At 42.4% G+C, this 20,583-nt stretch overlaps 1 protein-coding gene across 1 annotated transcript in view; it reads left to right on the forward strand.

Moving 5' to 3' along the window:
* LOC137571132 (bifunctional methylenetetrahydrofolate dehydrogenase/cyclohydrolase, mitochondrial-like) overlaps positions 1 to 20,583 on the forward strand; it is a 43,789-nt gene that overhangs the window by 9,181 nt on the left and 14,025 nt on the right. Inside the window, exons 2-3 of the mRNA XM_068279859.1 lie at positions 17,999 to 18,183; positions 19,349 to 19,471. Of these exons, the coding sequence (XP_068135960.1) occupies positions 17,999 to 18,183; positions 19,349 to 19,471 (308 nt within the window). The remainder of the gene's footprint in view (positions 1 to 17,998; positions 18,184 to 19,348; positions 19,472 to 20,583) is intronic.

The following is a 20,583-nucleotide window of genomic DNA, read 5'->3' on the forward strand; positions in this document are numbered from 1 at the left end:
GGAACTGGTATTGTTTGAAAGGAAATAAATATGACAGCTTCCATAGATCTCACATCTCGGGTTCCTTTTAAAGCACACTTGAAGTGACAGGGATATGGAGGCTGACTTATTTATACTCCTTTAAACAGTGCACATTGCCTGTCAGTCCTGCTGATCCTCTGCCTTTCTGCCTCTAATACTTATACCCAGAGCCCCTGAACAAGCATGCAGATCAGATGTTTCTGACTGAAGTCAGACTGTATTAGCTTCATGCTTTTCTTCAGGTGTGTGAGCCAGACACTACTGCAGCCAAAGAGATCAGCAGGCCTGCCAGTTAACAACCCCCCCCCATTAAAAAGTAAAAGTCACACCCCTCGATTTATTTATGTGAGTTGTATAATGAATGTGGGATTCTGCTTACTGTACTGTAAATAGATGATTCTGGTGTAGCTGGAAGAATCCACAGTCATGCAGCAGCTGCACTGTCAGCTTGTTCAGTGCTGTGTAACCAGAGAGGGGCAGAGCAGGCTGGGCTGGGCTGGGAGATGTATAATGTGTACTGTGAGATCATAGGAGCCTATAGCTGGGAATACACCATGAGTTTTTTTCAGCAGATAGATGGCTCAATAGATCATTTTCGACAGATTTGATCTTATATTGATCGATTTTCTGAACGATTTTCTCATCTCATGGAAGTGAATGGAAATCGATCAGAAAAACTATTCTAAAATCATTTGTAAAAAGAATTGGAAAGTAAATCTGCCAAAAAAGCTGATTGTGTATTCCTAGAATATCAGTCTGCAGTGCTTGTCCTCTGTGCAGTTCCTCTGCAGTGTCTTGCAGTGTAGCTCAGCATTGCTGTTTAGCTCAGATGGACCTTCTAGTGTTACAGATTACCCAGCAAGCTCAGGGTTACCCAGAACTCCAAGTAGTGTGTAAAGGGCTATAGTGGACCAAAAAGCCCTCTTAGGTCTCGTTCACACTATGGGCTCGATCCTGTAAAGCGTGCTATCACAGCAGTTATCACAGGGATCTGCCGCGTGCAAACCTACGCTTATCACGTGAAGTAACGCTGTTCACATGAAAACCTTTGCGCGCGGCAGATTGTGTGATAACTGCTGTGATTGTAGTCATCATGCTTTTTAGAGAATTGAGTGCTATGAGCGTTTCCGGTTTATTTTTTTTTTAAAGAAAACCGAAACCTCCCCTGGGGGTACTCACCTCGGGTGGGGGAAGCCTCTGGATCCTATTGAGGCTTCCCCCGTCCTCCTCGGTCCCACAGAGGCGGAGATAAAGCTCCCCGAGCAGCGGGGATGTAGATATTTACCTTCCCGGCTCCGGCGCAGGCGCAGTATCGGCTCTCCGCTCTGCGGAAATAGCCGATCGCTGTCGGGCTGCTCTACTGCGCAGGCGCAAGTCTCCGGCACCTGCACAGTAGAGCAGACCAGACGGAGATCGGCTATTTTCGCCTATCTCCATCAGAAGAGTTGCAACAGCGCCCCCGCTGGAGCCAGGGAAGGTAATTACTGCACAGGCTGACAAACTGTCGGCTGTGTGTTCCATGGGCTGCAGTGAGACCGCCGTGGGACAGAGTTGTTACTCTGTAACAAAAAAAGTTCCCCGGGGAGTGCTCACCTCGGGAGAGGGAAGCCTCTGGACCCTATTGAGGCTTCCCCCTCCCGAGGTGAGTACCCCCCGGGGAACTGTTTCTTTGTTACAGAGTCTCTTTAAAGTGCTGGAGAGTTTAGAAATCGCCCTAAAAGGGCGTGTACAATGTTTTCCTATGAGAGTGTTCACATGTAATTATTTTGATTTCTTTGCCTGTACCATTTTCTGAGCGCTTTTGCTCAATGGAACATATAGGGAAATCGCAAAAAGCTTGAAAAAGCGCTTTCTATAGCGATTTCCCGAGTGCTTTTATGAATAAAGACAATGGGCCTGATTCACAAAGCGGTGCAAACTTTTTCGCGGACTTTTGCGCGCGCAAAGTGCCGCGATCGCGCGAATCGTGGCACTTTGCGCGCGCAAAAGTCAGCGAAAAAGTTTGCACCGCTTTGTGAATCAGGCCCATTGTCTTTATTCATTTCCGGGTCAAAGAGTTCACTTCCTGACTGACGTCAGGAAGCGAAAAAGGAATCGCTCAGTAAAAGCGCTTAGAAAAGCACATACAAAAGCGCTTTTTTAAGTGCACAGTGCAGGGAAAGGCGCTTTTAAAAACACTTAATAAATCACTCAGCGTTTTATAATGTGAACAAGGCCTTCTTAAAATGTTAAACAAAAATGAGCGCCTTCTAGTGATGGAACCTGTCTGTTACAATAGGATGATAGATTACTACTGTTTTTATTTAGTATTTATATAGCACTGACATCTTCCGCAGCGCTGTACAGAGTATATATATTTATAGTCGTGTCACTTAGCTGTCCCTCAGAGGAGCTCACAATCTAATCCTTACCATAGTCACATGTCTATGTATGTATTGTAGTCTAGCGCCAGTTTAGGGGGAAGCCAATTAACTTATCTGTATGTTTTTGGGATGTGGGAGGAAACCGGAGTGCCTGGAGCTTATTACTAGACTGGCTTGTATGTAGCACAACCAGAGCCAGGCCATCAGCGTGGCGACATAGGCAGATGCCTAGGACATGGTGGGTGTTTAAGGGACCCTGATCTGCCAAACCAACTTCTTTCCCTTAACCACTTCAGGCCTGGAACTCACTACAAAGCGCAAATCGCTATCGCTAGCGTTTTTAATGAGCGGTTTGTAAGCGATTCCATAAACGTTTTCTGGCTATTTTAAAAAGTGTCAGTGTTTTGCCAGCGGTTGTGTAGCGATTTGCGATCAGCGTTTTTAATTGTGATTGGTCCTTTCAATTTTTTTACAGTGTGCAGTAATTTCAAAACGCTAGCAAATCGCGATTCATGAGCGATTACGCCAGCTTTTATATACTTTACATTGCAGAAATGCTAACGCAAAATGCTAACGCTCAAAAATGCTGAATGTCCTGCGATACCGATTTTGCTAATCGCAATCGTTCCAGTGGAATTCGGCCCATCCATTAACATTAACTGAGCGTTTAGGGAAATCGCAAGTGTTTTGAATCGTTCTCCAAAATGCTCAAAAAATTGCTCTAGTGGATCCCAACACTTGTTATTTGTTCTAACAGGTAAAAGGACGATTACACTTGTGGTGACAAATAATGCTGTCAAGCAAAATTTTCATGCAGCAAGATGGGTATTCTAGGCAGTCTGAACTCCAGATTATTGTTGCTATAGCAACAAAGAAAGGCAATCTGAGCTTACAATCAGTATCAGAACAGAAAGTATCCTGATTAATATCAGTGAATGACCTGCATGCTGGTGTATCTCCAGTCTATGTTTATAGCTCTCATATGATGATGGTGGAATTTCCTGCTAACCTATTTAAATCTAGCCATGACTGGTATGAAGCACACTCACCTGTAATTACACAGCTCAGGTGTATAACTGCCAAGTCACTGAATCACACCCAGCATTCTGCAGAAAGACACCTTATTACCCTGCATTTGTGGGTTTACAGTCTGTACTGTGTCACCATCATTACATCTTCTGCAGCACATTACAGAGTACATAGTCATGTCACTGACTGTCCTCAGAGGAGCTCACAATCTAATCCCTACCATAGTCATAGTCTAATGTCCTACCATATTATTATTATGTATTTATATAGCACTGACATCTTCTGCAGCACATTACAGAGTACATAGTCATGTCACTGACTGTCCTCAGAGGAGCTCACAATATAATCCTACCATAGTCATAGTCTAATGTCCTACCATATTATTATTATGTATTTATATAGCACTGACATCTTCTGCAGCACATTACAGAGTACATAGTCATGTCACTGACTGTCCTCAGAGGAGCTCACACTCTAATCCTGTCATAGTCTAATGTCCTACCATATTATTATTATGTATTTATATAGCACTGATATCTCCTGCAGCACATTACAGAGCACATCGTCATGTCACTGACTGTCCTCAGAGGAGCTCACACTCTAATCCAACCATAGTCATAGTCTAATGTCCTACCATATTATTATTATGAATTTATATAGCACTGACATCTTCTGCAGCACACACAGAATACATAGTCATGTCACTGACTGTCCTCAGAGGAGCTCACACTCTAATCCAACCATAGTCATAGTCTAATGTCCTACCATATTATTATTATGTATTTATATAGCACTGACATCTTCTGCAGCACATTACAGAGTACATAGTCATGTCACTGACTGTCCTCAGAGGAGCTCACAATATAATCCTACCATAGTCATAGTCTAATGTCCTACCATATTATTATTATGTATTTATATAGCACTGACATCTTCTGCAGCACATTACAGAGTACATAGTCATGTCACTGACTGTCCTCAGAGGAGCTCACACTCTAATCCTGTCATAGTCTAATGTCCTACCATATTATTATTATGTATTTATATAGCACTGATATCTCCTGCAGCACATTACAGAGCACATCGTCATGTCACTGACTGTCCTCAGAGGAGCTCACACTCTAATCCAACCATAGTCATAGTCTAATGTCCTACCATATTATTATTATGTATTTATATAGCACTGACATCTTCTGCAGCACATTACAGAGTACATAGTCATGTCACTGACTGTCCTCAGAGAAGATCACACTCTAATCCTACCATAGTCATAGTCTAATGTCCTACCATATTATTATTATGTATTTATATAGCACTGACATCTCCTGCAGCACATTACAGAGTACATAGTCATGTCACTGACTGTCTTCAGGAGCTCACAGTGTATTGCCCAATGCTCCAGTCCCTCCTCACAGAACTCCTGCTGTGGGCCTGGTATCCCAGTCTCACCTCTTGTGTACATGGCCTGGAGACAAGCTGCTACTTGTAGACACAGCTGATCTTGGAGATGATGGTCTCTGCTGGTTTGTTGGCTCTCTATATTTACTGAGTGTTATGTAACCAAGCTGTATAGACATGAGCACACTGCCTTCCCTCTGAAGACTGGGGCTACACAACCGTTACAAGTCGGCCACTTGTTAATATTTACAAAAAAAATTCTTTTAAGTGGACCTGTAAGTGTTATTGTTTGCTGAACAATTATAGGTCAGTTGTAAAGTGTCTGACACTGAGTGCAGCAAAAAAAAAAAAAAAAACTTTCTTGACTAAATTGATATGTCTCTTCTATGTTGTGTTCGATTGATGATTGATGTATAAGGCAAGACAAATGGAAAAGCCTGGCTGTTCAGCTACTCCACACAAAAGGGTTGTACATACATCCAATTTTGATGTGAAAAATTGACCACGTCCATGCTGTATGTATGCAAGTTGTGTAGATAAGATCTCATACTACATGGATAATGGAAGTGGTGAAATTGGTCATTAAAAATTCGATGTGTGTGTACACCCTAAAGGTGCGTACTCACGCACTACAGCAGCCAATGACGGGTCCGTCGGCACCTACCGCTGGGCGGGTTTTCAGCAGACTGTAGTGCGTGTGTACGCACTGTCGGCGGACTGATAAGGCTGTTCCTGAACGAACCGCGCGGCGGAGGTGCCGACGGACCCGTCGTTGGCTGCTGTAGTCCGTGTGTACGCACCTTAAAGAGGAACTCCGGTGAAAATAATGTAGTAAAAAAAGTGCTTAATTTTTTACCATAATTATGTATAAATGATTTAGTCAGTGTTTTTTCATTGTAGAATCTTTCCTCTCCTCGATTTACATTGACATTTATTACATGGTGACATTTTTACTGTGGGCAGGTTATGTAGCTGCTCCTAGCTGTTTTGGCTGTTACAGACAGCTGTAAACAGCTAATTCCTGTCTGTGAACATTGTTACATTGTGGCAGTTTGCCCAGAGTACCGCGGTACTCAGAGCTTCTTGTGGGAGGGGTTTCAGCACAAAATCAGTCACACAGCGCCCCCTGATGGTCTATTTGTAAAAAGCATTATATTTCTCATGTAAAAGGGGGTATCAGCTACTGATTGGGATAAAGTTCAATTCTAGGTTGGAGTTTCTCTTTAAGGCCTGCTTATTGGACAGTTCAGGCTCCTGACTGCTGGCCATGAACGCCTTTCACGACTCCCAACTTTTTGAGATAAGAAAGAGGGACATTTAAGCCACACCCCTGTCACACCACTAATCACACCCATAATCATATATTTCTTGAGATATCGCAACGTTTTGCAGGTCAAAAAAGAGTTCAAATCCTTATTTGCACAAAATACAAAAATATTCCTTATTGAAAGCAATTAAGACAATTCAATTGGTCAATCTTCAAGGAGATCACAGATTCTAAGCACATCGACAATCACATCCTCATGAGGCCAATACAAATTATACATTCTGGCTTTTAGTGGTAAGCAAAATACTTTTCTAGGCAACGACACTAGTTTGTTTCGGTCGTGTGCCCTTCATCAGGACTTTACTATTAGTTTACAAAAGGTCTTTATTAGAATAAAGTCATCAACAGAGCATAGTACAATATAAAACTTTTGATATAACAAAATTATAAGCAACCATAGCTTACAGTATAATAAGATGACAGTATAACAGTAAAACAGACAAAATCTCAAACGATCTTTGCTCCATAGTACAAAAAGGCACATATTAAATTAGACATTGCCGAAACATTGGATCTCAATACAGCACATATAAAATCAAGCAGGAGAAGAATTGGACTTATATTCCAACCAGGCAGACCACCTGTTTTGAAAGTTATCATGAGAGGAGATGACACTGGCTAATCTATCAGATTCCATAATAAGATTCAGTCTCTGTTCAAATAATGAAAAAGGTAGAGTATGTTGCTTCCAATTATAAGCGATAACCCATTGGGCGGCTAACAGGCAAGCACTATATAACCGTCTGAAGGTCTTAGGGATATTAGGGGCATTAGCATATAACAGAGCTTGGGCCGGAGAGCTAGAGACCGTTATATGAGTAATATTGTGAAACAGGGCCCAAATTTCAGCCCAGAAGGATTGGGCAACCGTACAGTCCCAAAAAATATGAGTTAATGTACCCCTCCCCCCACAACCTCTAAAACATAGTGGAGAATGAGTGGGAAAGATCTTATGGAGTTTAACCGGTGTATTATACCATCTCATTATCAGTTTAAATGCTGTTTCCCTTAAGCAGGGGGATGGAGAGGATTTTAATATCCTGTCATAAATGAGCACACATTGGTTTTCAGTAAGGGTAATCCCCAGTTCCCCCTCCCAATCCAATATATATTTTGGTTTAGCTTCAATACCGGCTGTGATCAAATCCTCATAAATAGAGGAGATAAGCCCCTTACTTGGGGCATCCCCTCTACATATTCTATCATAGAGTGACGGGGTGTCAACCCTTCTGCCAAGGCTCCTTGAGCGCAAAAAATGCCTAATCTGCAGGTAGCGAAAAAATTCCGATCTAGGAACCTCTTTGGTAAATCTAAGCTGTTCAAAAGAAACAAAAATATCAGAGATCCAAAATTTTTTGGCATAGTGCATGCCATTATCTTCCCACCATTTAAATGAGCCCGGGTTATCAAAAGCTGGGGGGAAATCAGTATTACCAATTAAAGGGATAACTGAGATTTTTGGAAGGGACCGCCCAAACCTGCGCCACCATAAAGATATCCCATGAGAAACCACTTTATTATACTTCAAAAGGTGTTTAGATAGGTTCTTACTTGAGGGCAATAAAGAATGGAGATTATAGGGGCCAATAGCCTCCCTTTCAAAAGCTACCCAAAGAGGAGGTTCCAATGTGGAGTACCAACCGCCCAACTGAGCGAACTGTGAGGCAAGATAGTAGGACCATAGGTCAGGTAGACCCATCCCTCCCAAATGCTTAGGCCTTTGCAAAAATTTACGATTAACTCGAGGGGGTCGCCTATCCCAGATAAATTTTAAAATCTGCCCCTGGATTGAATTTAGAAGGGATCTAGAAACCGGTATTGGGATTGCCCGAAACAAAAATAAGAGCCTTGGCAGAAGGGTCATTTTATAGGCCACCATGCGACCAGACCAAGAGATTTTACATGCAAGCCAGTCCTTCAGGTTGCTTAAAATCGAAGTAAACAAAGAGGGAAAATTGTATTTAAATAAGGTCTCATATGTGGATGTTAATTTTATACCCAGATAAGGGATAAAATCTAGGGACCAATCAAAAGGGAAGTTTGCCTGATAGACCTTATAGACAGCTGGAGGAAAATTGATTGGCATAGCTTTAGATTTGTGTGGGCTAACTTTCAAACCTGAAAGACCGGCAAATTCGTCTAAACAATTAAGCAAATTAGGCATAGAAGTGAGAGGTTGAGTAATAAACATAAGGGCATCATCTGCATACATAATTGTTTTATAGGTCGATGGACCTTTTTCATAACCTTTAATATTCGGATTAGATTTAATGGCACATGCTAAAGGTTTCATCATCAGAGAGAAAATTAGAGGGGAGAGGGGACACCCCTGACGGGTTCCCCTTTGCATAGTAATGGAAGAAGAGTTGGCTCCTGGGATCCTAATTATTGTTTCAGGGGAACGATAAAGAGACTGGAACGTATTTAGTATTGTGTCTGGGATGCCAAAATGGTGCAATGTAGTGTTCATATATGGCCAGAGCACAGAGTCAAATGCTTTGACCAGGTCAAGACTCAGTAAAACCGCGTACGTACGAAAAGGGCGTCGGGAAAAAAGGGCGCGTGGTATAAACGATAAATGGAAATATCGTTTATAGAAATTATTGTGTAGAATTTCGTTTATAAATAGTGATTTAAAAATGTATAAATCACTAAATAATGTGTATGAGATCGGCAATTCTTAAAACGTTAATCTTCCCTGTTTGTAAAGTGAAACGTATATTTTCGTTTATTAAAAACCCTCCCTGTACCTATCCCTAACCCCTAGACCCCCTGTTGGTGCCTAAACCTAAGACCCCCCTGTTGGTGCCTAACCCTAAGACCCCCCTGTTGGTGCCTAACCCTAAGACCCCCCTGTTGGTGCCTAACCCTAAGACCCCCCTGTTAGTGCCTAAACCTAAGACCCCCCTGTTAGTGCCTAAACCTAAGACCCCCCTGTAGGTGCCTAACCCTAAGACCCCCCTGTAGGTGCCTAACCCTAAGACCCCCCTGTTGGTGCCTAAACCTAAGACCCCCCTGTTAGTGCCTAAACCTAAGACCCCCCTGTAGGTGCCTAAACCTAAGACCCCCCTGTTGGTGCCTAACCCTAAGACCCCCCTGTTGGTGCCTAACCCTAAGACCCCCCTGTTGGTGCCTAACCCTAAGACCCCCCCTGTTAGTGCCTAAACCTAAGACCCCCCTGTTAGTGCCTAAACCTAAGACCCCCCTGTAGGTGCCTAACCCTAAGACCCCCCTGTAGGTGCCTAACCCTAAGACCCCCCTGTTGGTGCCTAAACCTAAGACCCCCCTGTTAGTGCCTAAACCTAAGACCCCCCTGTAGGTGCCTAAACCTAAGACCCCCCTGTTGGTGCCTAAACCTAAGACCCCCTATGGATAATAATGTTTTACAGACATGAATAAATAAAGAATGTAAAGAAAAAAAATGTAAATTATTTTTTTGGGTGGATAATAATGTGTTAGAAATGTTTTAGAAATAGTGATTTATTATCTTCATAAACGTTATTCGTCACGGGCTCATTTTGTAAACTTAAATCATCACAAACATAGTTATAAATCCTTAAAAATCTCCGGCGCCTTATTTTCCCCGTTCAGCGCCCATTAAACGATATTTATAATGAAAGTGAATGGGGCGCCCTTTTTGTCCACTTGTCTCATGCGCCCAAATCTACTGCTTCCAGTAAAACCAACCGTTCCCCTGTTAACCAGGCATCCTGTATGATGTTGATGGCTAATCTTGTGTTATCCGTAAGCTGACGTCCAGGGATAAATCCCGTCTGAGAAGGGGAAATAATTGAGTGAATAACTCTGTTTAATCTAAAGGCTAGGATTTTTGCCAGCAATTTTATGTCATTATTCAGGACTGAAATTGGTCTATAATTGGTAGGTTGTGTATGGTCCAATTTAGATTTGGGAATGAGAGACATACTGGCCAATAACATTTCTTTGGGAAGAGGAGAACCGTTCAAAACTGAGTTAAACAAGCCCTTAAGACGGGGTAAAAGTATGTGACTAAAGGTTTTATAATACAGAGCCGTATACCCGTCGGGGCCTGGTGATTTAGAGTTTTTAAGGGATTGAATAGCCGTACGTATTTCATCATCCGTGATTGAATGGCCTAGAGTCTCAACCTGGTCAGCACTCAACCTGGACAGTGGCAGTGTATCCAGCCAGTCCTTGATACTCTCAGAAGAAGGAGAGGCTTCGGGGGTATAAAGTTTACTATAAAAGGACTCAAACAATTTTACAACCTCAGTTGGGTGAGAGACGAGGCGGCCCCTCGAGTCTCGAAGTTTGTACACATGAGGGACTTTATATGATTGGTTCAATTTGCGTGCAAACATTTTTGAGTGCGAATTACCTAGTAGAATAAACCGAGTTTTAAAACGTCTAAGTTCTTTATCAATTTGGGAATCAAAGCAGGATTCTAGTTCTCTACGTTTAGCTGTAATAGAGTCTCTCAAGGAGCCCGAACTGCTGATTATATTTCTCCTATGCAAAATATCAAGTTCTCTACTAAGTCGGGCAATCTCTTCGCCTCTAGATTTTTGCTTATGTTTGGCTATGCTTATTAAATGGCCCCTAAGGACAGCCTTATGTGCCGTCCAAAGAATTCCCGGCGAAAGATCATCTCTCTCATTATCCTCAAAAAAATTCTCAAGAGTGTTAGAGAGCTGATCCCTCACCGAGGAGTCAGATAATAAAGAGTCATTTAGCCTCCAATGAGCCAGCGAATAAGGAAAGCCAAGGTGGTGAAATGTTACCTGTAATGAAGCGTGATCTGACCAAGAGTGCCACCTCGTCTCAACACCCGAAGAGCCCCCAATATCTACAGGGGAAACAAACATATAGTCCAGCCTGCCATACACGTCCCGAGCTTGGGAGTAATAGGTGTGCCCAGTCTCACCAGGAAAGTGAGCCCTCCAAACATCCAATAATTGGAACTTACGTAGACAGGAAATAAGAGTTTTGGGAAACACTCTAGTGAAAACAGTTTGTCTGCTCCTATCCATGGAGGGACTAGACACCCCATTAAAATCGCCAGCTAGAATAAAATGAGGCGAATGAAACTGATCCATATGCTGGAACAAGGATCTGTAGAACTGCGCTTGAGAGCTTTGGGGCGCATAGCAGTTAACCAATGTAATGTCCTTGGAACCTAGTCTGGCCTTGATGATAATGAAATGGCTCTGTGGGTCCCTATATACCTGTATGACAGTGATGGGGGTCTTATTATGAATGAGAACAGCTACTCCTCTCTTCTTCGTCTCAAAGGTAGTGTAAAACACTCGAGAATAACAAGGATCAAAAAAGGTTGGTGCAGAACGATCACAGAAATGGGTCTCCTGCAAAAAGATAAAATCTGGTTTAGATTTCTTATATTCCCTGAGGGCTTTCCTCCTCTTGTGGGGGGTATTAAAACCCCTCACGTTGTGAGAGATAAAGGTAATGGTCATTTCCAATTAGATACTGCTAAGCACCACAGACAAATGTTAACCTTTGACCTAAATACAGAGAAGAAGAGAGGAGAAGCACCTCTATAGGAGTGAATATAAAATAACCAGATACTAAAAATGCATAAGAACCAATTGCACAGCAATGAACATGTACCTATAGGGAGCAAAAAAACTATTAAAACAAACATCAAATAGGAACTTAACCAAATAGCACAACCCTGTTGAGAAGTGTGGGCCTCGGCCCAATGCTGGGACTCCAGCCATAGGGTTGTAACCGTTGAATCTTTTAGCCTCTGCAGCAAACAGAGCATCGTAGGGCACCTCTAGACTTTCAAAGTAGTGTAAACAGTACAGCACCGCATGATGGGGGGGTAGTGGGCTGACCACGTAGCATGAGAGGACAGCCGCAAATATATAAAAAATAAGGTGAAGTCAGAAAAGGCAGAATCTTTTCCTCGGTGAGAATGTTATGAGGTCCTGATCATCCAGGAAAACGAAGGGATCCTAAGTTCAGTTAGTCCTCATAATTGAAAAGAGCGTACTAGGCCCAATAGCAAAAGTAGGGAGATAAAAGTAACTGAAAGTACCTTAAGAGTCTAGTGCTTGGGAATAGGTAGGGCGCTGGGATAGATCCTTGCCAGGAGAACGCTGAGATTGTTGAGGCGAATGTGGACGCCTTTTCAGTCCAAGCTTATATAGGATCTCCAATCCCTCCTTAGGTGTAGTAGCCAGAAAAGTAGAGCCGTTATGGGGCACAATCAATTTAAAAGGGTAACCCCATCTATAACGAATTTTGGCCTCTATGAGGACCGCGGTAACGTCCTTCATCCTTTTCCGCTTCTCCAAAGTGACAGGGGATACGTCCGGAAAAATTTGGATTGATTTGTCTTCATACAACAGAGAAGAGGTATTACGGGCCGCGGACAGGATCTTTTCTTTAATGAGAAAGTCCTTAAGACATAAGATCTCATCTCTAGGTGGCTGGTCTTGTCCGGGCATTGATCTCAATGCACGATGCATCCGGTCACAGATGAAGGCCGAAGCCGGGGCCTCAGGTAAGAGAGATAGAAAAATCTTACCGACATGAAGCTCCAGATCTGTATAGGATTCATTAAGGCCCCGTATGCGTAAGTTGTTCCGACGGTTACAGTTGTCCAGGTCCTCCGCTTAAACTTGGAGCTGGGTAACCGTAGATTGTAGGTCCTTGTGTTCCCTTCGAAGTGTAGTATGCGCTTTAAATAAGTCATCCTGGGCAGTTTCCAGCTTCTGTGTGCGAGTTCCTAAGGCCGCAAGCTCCTGAGATAGCGTGGTAGTGGCACGATGCAGCTCTGACTGAAACTTGGAGACAAGTTTATTGTATATCGTTTCCAGGCTATCGTCCAACTCCTTCTTGGTCAACCCCGGAGGGTGTTGAGGCCAGGCATCGCCGGCGTCTTCTGAAATAAGATCTTGCGAAGGGCAGGAACGGGACTGGGCGCCATCTTGAGAAGACATGCTTGCAGAGCGGGCCCTGGTAAAATAGTCTCTCACCGATGTTTGAGCCAGTGATTCCTTCTTTTTCCGCCTGTTCGACATGCACGAGCAGATTACCCGGGGGTGGTAGGTACTTTGGAGTATGAAAAGGTGATGATTCCCCCGGTAATCGCGGCTTTAATCAGAGGCTTAGCAGCGCAGCATGAAAATCCGTCTCATCACTTCCGCGCCGCGCATGCGCCCCCCAGGACTTTACTATTAAAAAGATTATTATTTCTAAAATTGAAATAAACATGAGCAAGAAATAAAATAAAATATTCAATAAAAGTAAAGTGACCATCTCCCAAATGGGTAAAAACTAAAAACTGAGGTGCCAGGAAAAAAAAGGTGAAACATTCCAGCACTCATCTGGACCCGATAAATTAGATATTATACAGAGCAAGAAGAGGACTGAAGTGAAACTGCTAAACCAGCTGATACATTGTGATGTCACAGTTAAGCAAGAGTGGAATTTTTATTCAACAAAGCCAATAGCAACAGATGGACATTTTAAACTCAAAATGCCACAGTAGCCCAGATTTTGGCGCTGCAGAATTTTTCTTTTTAAAAAACAAAACAAAACAAAATGAATGCAATAAGGGGACTTGGAGGATCATAGAATTTCATCCGGCTCTGAGGCATGATGGTAAATAGTGTGCAGAGGAGCAAGTCTCTCAGGCAGTTCCAGGGGAAGAAAACACTGTAACATTATCAGCTGGTTCTAAATTTAGCTGGGCTGGGGCCTCATACCCAGAATGGACTGCTGAGAGTCATACAACATGGGGGCTGGCATGTGAAGAGTACCTAACGAGGTTCTGAATGTGTCCTCAGAAAGCTGGATCTAGTAAACAACCTTCAGATTTAATTTTACTAGTTCATTAGTCATGATTAACAGAATACTCCAGCAGCTCAGGGTGACCCCAAACTACTAGGACAGTATAGGGGACTAAAAGACTAACATTTATGATTGTACACCAGGGCTTCTCAGCAATATTATGGTACATACCCGCTATTTGGAAGCCTATGCTTACCAAGTACTCCATGGCATAGGCCAGATTATGTCAAGGGAGCCGGGAAATTTGGCCACTCACAAACATGTAATTTAGCCGCCAGAAATAGCTGGAAGGCAAATTACCATCTTACCCCTCACTATCCATGGTAGCCTGGAGGGGGAATAGTAATTAACACCTCCAAGACTTTTGAAGGAGCTGGGTGAGCCGTTTTTTGATTTTGCCCTGCGTCCAATTTACTTTTTACAAACCGACTATACAATTTAGCACATCGAATAACAAATCTAAAAATAAATGGTTGGTGTTCTTACCATTTATGAACCCTGCCCACAAAAAAAAAAAAAAAGAAAGAAAAAGAAAGAAAAACTGTGGCTTTAACTTCTGTTTGTTCTTCATTCGCCCTTCCAGCTGTTTCAGATTCTTCCTGTATTTTCCACATCTTTATGTTATCAGTCTGAAGTGTAACCTCTAAATTGTAGTTAATTAATGCTCAGTTATATAATCTTCTCTATTTCATTATGTGGGATTAGGCGCAATCAGATCCTTTTTATCCTCTCGGGCCTGGTGCACACCAAAAACCGCTAGCAGATCCGCAAAATGCTAGCAGATTTTGAAACGCTTTTTCTTCTTTTTCTGCAGCGTTTCAGCTAGCGTTTTGCGGTTTTGTGTAGCGGTTTTGGTGTAGTAGATTTCATGTATTGTTACAGTAAAGCTGTTACTGAACAGCTACTGTAACAAAAACCGCCTGCAAAACCGCTCTGAAGTGCCGTTTTTCAGAGCGGTTCGCGTTTTTCCTATACTTTGAGGCAGAAACACCTCCGCAATCCAAAATCTGTAGCAGCCCGGGAGTATGCATTTCTGCAAAACGCCTCCCGCTCTGGTGTGCACCAGCCCATTGAAATACATTACCCAAGCGTATCCGCAGCCGCAAGCGGATCGCAAAACGCAGCCGAACCGCTCTGGTGTGCACTAGGCCTCAGACAAGAGACTGACTGAGGGGAAAACATGAATAATAATAATAAAATATATACAAGATACATCAGTATTGATTATCCTGATTTGCAGGGCTTCCCATTGTTTCATGCTTTTGTGCAGTGTTACAGAATGTGTTGGCGCTGTCTATATATATATATATATATGTATATATATATATATATATATATATATATATATATATATATATATATATATATATATATATATATATATATATATATATATATATATATATACAGTGGTGTGAAAAACTATTTGCCCCCTCCCTGATTTCTTATTCTTTTGCAAGTTTGTCACACTTAAATGTTTCTGCTCATTAAAAACCGTTAACTATTAGTCAAAGATGACATAATTGAACACAAAATGCAGTTTTAAATGATGGTTTTTATTATTTAGTGAGAAAAAAAACTCCAAATCTACATGGCTCTGTGTGAAAAAGTGATTGCCCCCCTTGTTAAAAAATAACTTAACTGTGGTTTATCACACCTGAGTTCAATTTCTGTAGTCACCCCCAGGCCTGATTACTGCCACACCTGTTTCAATCAAGAAATCACTTAAATAGGAGCTATCTGACACAGAGAAGTAGACCAAAAGCACCTCAAAAGCTAGACATCATGCCAAGATCCCAAGAAATTCAGGAACAAATGAGAACAAAAGTACTGTAATTGAGATCTATCAGTCTGATAAAGGTTATAAAGCCATTTCTAAAGCTTTGGGACTCCAGCGAACCACAGTGAGAGCCATTATCCACAAATGGCAAAAACATGGAACAGTGATGAACCTTCCCAGGAGTGGCCGGCCGACCAATATTACCCCAAGAGCGCAGAGAAAACTCATCCGAGAGGCCACAAAAGACCCCAAGACAACATCTAAAGAACTGCAGGCCTCACTTGCCTCAATTAAGGTCAGTGTTCACGACTCCACCGCAAGAAAGAGACTGGGCAAAAACAGCCTGCATGGTAGATATCCAAGGCGCAAACCACTTTTAAGCAAAAAGAACATTAAGGCTCGTCTCAATTTTGCTAAAAAACATCTCAATGATTGCCAAGACTTTTGGGAAATATCTTGTGGACCGACGAGACAAAAGTTGAACTTTTTGGAAGGTGCGTGTCCTGTTACATCTGGCGTAGAAGTAACACAGCATTTCAGCAAAAGAACATCATACCAACAGTAAAATATGGTGGTGGTAGTGTGATGGTCTTGGGTTGTTTTGCTGCTTCAGGACCTGGAAGGCTTGCTGTGATAGATGGAACCATGAATTCTACTGTCTACCAACAAATCCTGAAGGAGAATGTCCGACCATCTGTTCATCAACTCAAGCTGAAGCGATCTTGGGTGCTGCAGCAGGACAATGACCCAAAACACACCAGCAAATCCATCTCTGAATGGCTGAAGAAAAACAAAATGAAGTCTTTGGAGTGGCCTAGTCAAAGTCCTGACCTGAATCCTATTGAGACGTTGTGGCATTACCTTAAAAAGGCGGTTCATGCTAGAAAACCCTCAAATAAAGCTGAATTACAACAATTCTGCAAAGATGAGTGGGCCAAAATTCCTCCAGAGCGCTGTAAAAGACTTGTTGCAAGTTATCGCAAACGCTTGATTGCAGTTATTGCTGCTAAGGGTGGCCCAACCAGTTATTAGGTTCAGGGGGCAATATATATATATATATATATATATATATATATATATATATATATATATATATATATATATATATATATATATATATATATACATACATGGTCCCCTACTTACAAACAGGTTACATTCCAGGATTTAGTTTGTAAATTGAGTCATGTGTTATACATACGATAGTAAACCGTGGATACATTATTTACGTCCTTTTTATTTGCTTACTTCTTACAACAGTTAGCACAATACTGTAACATAGCGACAAAAGTAAATCATAATAATAAAAGTATGTACAGTAATATACAGTATATTGTGTACATGGAGACAACTGTGTTTGTATCTATGACAGATTACAGCACGGGCCGTTTGTAAGTAGACGACTGCATGTATATGTATTTATTTATTTCTTTATTTATTTTTTGTTCTTTTATGTGATGGGATTAAAATTAACACTGAGCAAGACGTTGACTATTATACAAATTCTGATTTTAATGAGGGCAGCATCAATTAAAACTGAATTCTTCAAGGAGTTGATCAGTGAATTAAATAAGTAATGTTGGATATCTAAAAAATATATAATTTTTAGGAGTAGGAGGATAGATACAATTGTTTTTATCATCGTGTAACCAGAAAATACTGCACTGCATGGTCATGTTAGTGGTGGCTACCACAGGAGGAGCGCTGTAAGGGTGCCCCTATATTTAAAGAGAAACCGTAACCAAGAATTGAACTTCATCCCAATCAGTAGCTGATACCACCTTTCCCATGAGAAATCTTTACCTTTTCACAAACAGATCATCAGGGGGCGCTGTATGGCTGATATAGTGGTGAAACCCCTCCCACAGTGTGATGTCAGGACCATGGTCCAAGGTCCTAACATCACACTGTGGGAGCCTTGTTGCCTTGAGGGAAATAACAGCTGCCAAAAAAAGAAAGCAGCTTCTCCTTCCAGTGACATCACCTGCCAGCAGTAAACATGTCACCATGTGGTAAATGTGAGAATGTAAATCAGGGAGAGGAAAGATTTTACAATGGGCAAACACTGACTAAATCATTTATACATAATTCTTCTAAAAAATGAAGCACTTTTTGCATTATTTTCACTGGAGTTCCTCTTTAAGGTGTATAGAAAATTAGGTCACCACAGCTCTGAAGCTCTGTGACTGCAGGGTCTTCTCCCCTGGTAGTTAGAGATCTGTTTATGCATAATAATAATAATAATATCTGAAATACTGATGACTCTGATTCTGATCTCAGGAATGAAGCGGTCATCATATCTGGGAGGAAGTTGGCCAGACAGATCCGCCTGGAGGCCCGGGCTGAGGCGGAGCAGTGGGTGGCATCCGGCAACAAGAGGCCCCATCTCAGCGTGGTGCTAGTTGGTGACAATCCCGCCAGCCATTCCTACGTGCTCAATAAGACGAGAGCCGCTGCAGATGTCGGTATGTATACTTCCTATGGGAAATGTTCACATGCATGGTTGGCTGCCATACTTCTGCACTGGTGCTTTAGTTGGGAATATGTAAGCTTAAAGGGAAGCCGAAGTGAGAGGGATATGGAGGCTACCATATTTATTTACTTGTAAACAATGCCAGTTGCCTGGCAGCCCTGTTGATCTTCTGGCATATGGTAAGTATTGTCTGAGGACTCGTTTCCACTAGGGCGAATCCGCATGCGGGCACTGCATGCGGATTCGCATAGTTAATGTTAGTGGATGGGGCTGTTTCCACCTGTGCGGCGTGCGGGAGCGATTTGGCGGCGGGCCAAATCTGCACGGCGGGACCCGCAGAATTCGCTTGCGTCGGGAATCCGTGCGAATCGCCGCTAATGTATTTAATAGTAAAAACGCATGCGTTTGTTACATGCGTTTTTACCCGCGATTTCGCGTGCGATTTCGCACCCTTCTCAATGTTATTTTGCTCTGGCAGTGTCATGGTTAATTTCGCATGGCACCCTGCCATGCGAAATCGCACGCGAAATTGCGGGTAAAACGCATGCGGAAACGCACCCGCATGCGTTTTTACAAGCGTCGGAATGCCGGCGAAATCGCGTCACACTAGTGGAAACGGGCCCTGAGTCAAAACCCTGAATGCTGCTTTTCAGGAAAGGTAGGTGTGGCCTATCTACCAATCACAAAATCAGCAGCTGCTGAATATGATTGGTTCAATTTCAAGACCCATCTATGTAAATAAAATGACAATAACATCACCATCTCAGGATTATTATAATGTCACTGATCATGCCTAGTCATACAGTGACAGACGGAAGGAGCAGGGATGAGTGAGGCAGCTCTCACAGAAAGAAGATATTCTGGTGTGTTCAATTGGCAAATACTGCAGCACTTAGAGCCGTAAGTTCCGCCATTGTACGCTGATGGGACGCACCGGAATGCAGGTGGAAGCCAGGTGAGTATACCCTACATTTCCCGCTCTCTACAGGACGCTCTATTTTGTTAACGTCCTTCCTCATCCCTGGGAAGGAGTAACAAAGTCACCCCAGGGAACAGTAGATACAAGTAGCATAAAGAGTGCTAATAATAGTATAAAATATGTTTTTTTTGTTTTGTTTTTTTTATATATTAACAGCCGCATTGTTTTGTCTCCTCAGGTATCAGCAGCGAAACGATTCTGAAGCCGACATCCATTTCTCAGGAAGAGCTGCTGGATCTGATCGGCAAACTCAACCATGACAGCAAAGTGGATGGTCTGCTGGTGCAGCTGCCCCTCCCTGGTAAGCCCCTCCCAGGCCTCCAGTCACCTGATCTCCTATGAAGCAAGCAGCGGAGGTTGAGGGAAAAACTAAAATAATTTAACACACAGCACTGCTGTATATAAAGTAAAGTGTACATATGCTAGTTTGTAATCCAGCAGCAACAGAGTTACAAACAGGTTTTCCTTGTGTTTACTATCTATTTGATCTACTCACATTTCCTGTCACTGAAGTAAGTGTGTGAAGTGTAAAAAAAATTATATAAAGCCTCACCTTGTAATCTCCAGCATGGGGCATGTATTAAGAGTTAGGGCCAGTTCACACGGGCGGCAGGCAGCGTTGGGGCGGCCAGGAAGTCGCGTTGTCCTGTAACGTCTCGTTTGGTGGCGGCAGGACTGTGAGCTGACAGCATGAGTCACTCTCTTTGGACTTTGGAATAGAATAGGCAAGAAATGTGTCTGTAACTCTTGCTGCAGGACTACAAACTCTATGCATCCACGCTTTAATTCCTATACAACAGTATTTTAGATTTGTACCTGGAGGTAGACCCTGAGGCCTAATTAAACACCCTATAATTTTGAAAGGTTTGGTTAGGGTAAGTAATGCCTATAACTAATACAAAAAAGTAAAATTTTAGTCAGGGTCCGCACAAAGGAGAATGCCATTGACTTCCAATCAGTCAGTAAAAGAAGTTATGGTTTCCTTCTTTAAGGGACACAATAATGAGGAAAACATTTCCTACAGTTAGTATGAGTTAGAACTCCTGCAGGGTTGTTTTTTATTGTTGTTTGTTCCTTTTGGAGGAATTTTAACTTGCTCCATAAGATGCACCGGACTATAAAATGATGCACCTGGGTTTAGTGTGTGTGTGTGTGTGGGGGGGGGTGTTGGTTGGGGGAGGCAAGTTTGAGCCAGGATGAGCCAGACGACTGAAGTGGTTCGGAAGCTGTACTACTGGCCATGGCTGTCTGCTTCAGCCCTGTTGTTGCAGCCTACCTACCCAGCATGCGTCACTGGGGAGTTAGTAAGTGCAATTTACCTGTGCTGTTAATTTATCAGTAAGTATACTAGGCAATAGGAGGTGCATATTTTACCATTGTTAAATAATCCTCAAGATTTGATTCTGCTGCCTT

Source organism: Hyperolius riggenbachi, chromosome 4 (genome assembly GCF_040937935.1).
Source record: "Hyperolius riggenbachi isolate aHypRig1 chromosome 4, aHypRig1.pri, whole genome shotgun sequence".
In the NCBI taxonomy this organism is placed as follows: Eukaryota; Metazoa; Chordata; class Amphibia; order Anura; family Hyperoliidae; genus Hyperolius; species Hyperolius riggenbachi.